At 37.6% G+C, this 1,295-nt stretch overlaps 1 protein-coding gene across 1 annotated transcript; it reads left to right on the forward strand.

Annotated features, from left to right (window-relative positions):
* The first annotated feature begins 587 nt into the window (after positions 1-587).
* LOC126703844 (vegetative cell wall protein gp1-like) lies at positions 588-1,067 on the forward strand. The gene has a single exon (XM_050402912.1). The coding sequence runs from the start codon at positions 588-590 to the stop codon at positions 1,065-1,067; it is 480 nt and encodes a 159-aa protein (XP_050258869.1).
* Positions 1,068-1,295: the final 228 nt, after the last annotated feature.

Here is a 1,295-nt window from a genome sequence, read left to right on the forward strand (position 1 = left end):
ATGGATTGGGGTAATATCAGTTGCTTTTTTTTTTCTTTTTTTTTTTCTTTTTTTGAGAAAGTAATATCAGTTGCTTTGTAGCGTAAAAATGCACAAAGAAAAATTTTGCGATGTAATCAATTGACCTAAGTTTTTTTTTTTTTTAAAGGAAGTAATTAGCAAATTCCTATATATATATATATATAAAAATTTCTGGAATGAAAACAGTAAGAGAGAGAGCCATCATTAGTCACGTTCACTTTTCAGGGATGACCGATTGATAGACTAGTTGCTCGTTTGGCAGGGCTTAAATTAAAAGTAGAATTCAACTAAATATAACATGAAAATGCCATGCCATGCCATAAGAGTTTAAAATCTTGCATAAAAAGCCGGTGGACAAAATGAACTCCTCTGTGTTAATGTGTAAACAAGCTTCAGTGTAATTGGTTTGGTTAAAAGATTGCCATCTTTTAACCCTTGTAAAAATTTTCTTGTATAAATAAAACCAGATTCTCTCTCACATTGATCATCAAAAATTTCAGAACCCTCTCTCTTTACTTGTAAATATGTTACCGTCTCTCTTTCTAGAAATGCTTCTCCTAGCCGCAATGGCACTTTTGCTTACTAGCTTGCCTTCTTATGAGGCAAGAAAAATCCTCCAAAATCCAATGAAGAGAAACCAAGACCAAGTCCCTCCAACATTTGTGCCAGTGCCCAATCCTCTCAGCCAAAAGGCCTTAGCCAGTGATCAAATTAATGTCTCTTCTTTACTAGGTGGACTGGATTCGGCTCCTCATGTTCCGGTGCCTCCATCAGCACCCAGTCCAGGCACCTACATTCCCAGTTCAGCAATGACACAAACAAAGAATCCTCCACATCCCTCTATGCTGCATGATGCTTATCATGTTTCTGCACCCAATCCGAGCACTCATATCATCCCTCCTTCAACTACAACGAGTCCCAACCCTGCTCCATTGCTAGGCACACCACAGATGAGTCCTCTGCCTCCCTCTGTCAACACTGCTCCATTGCCGCAGAAGAGTCCTCTACCTCCCTTTGTGTCTAACAGGGGTACTTCCATCCCCTAGCCCTGATGAAAAAATGTGTGTACACCTTTTCTTTATCTAAGAACTAGCACTAGCAGATGAGAATTTTGTTTAGTAGTTGTTGCGATTGGATTTTAAATTAATAGATTTGAAATCTATAAATTTCAAGTCTTTGTTTGGATGGTAAGGATTTCTAAAATTCCATGGGCTATTTATGCACCATAGTATGTTGTATGGATTACATATTTACATCTTTGATAATGTGAATTT

Source organism: Quercus robur, chromosome 10, assembly GCF_932294415.1.
Source record: "Quercus robur chromosome 10, dhQueRobu3.1, whole genome shotgun sequence".
Taxonomy (NCBI): domain Eukaryota; kingdom Viridiplantae; phylum Streptophyta; class Magnoliopsida; order Fagales; family Fagaceae; genus Quercus; species Quercus robur.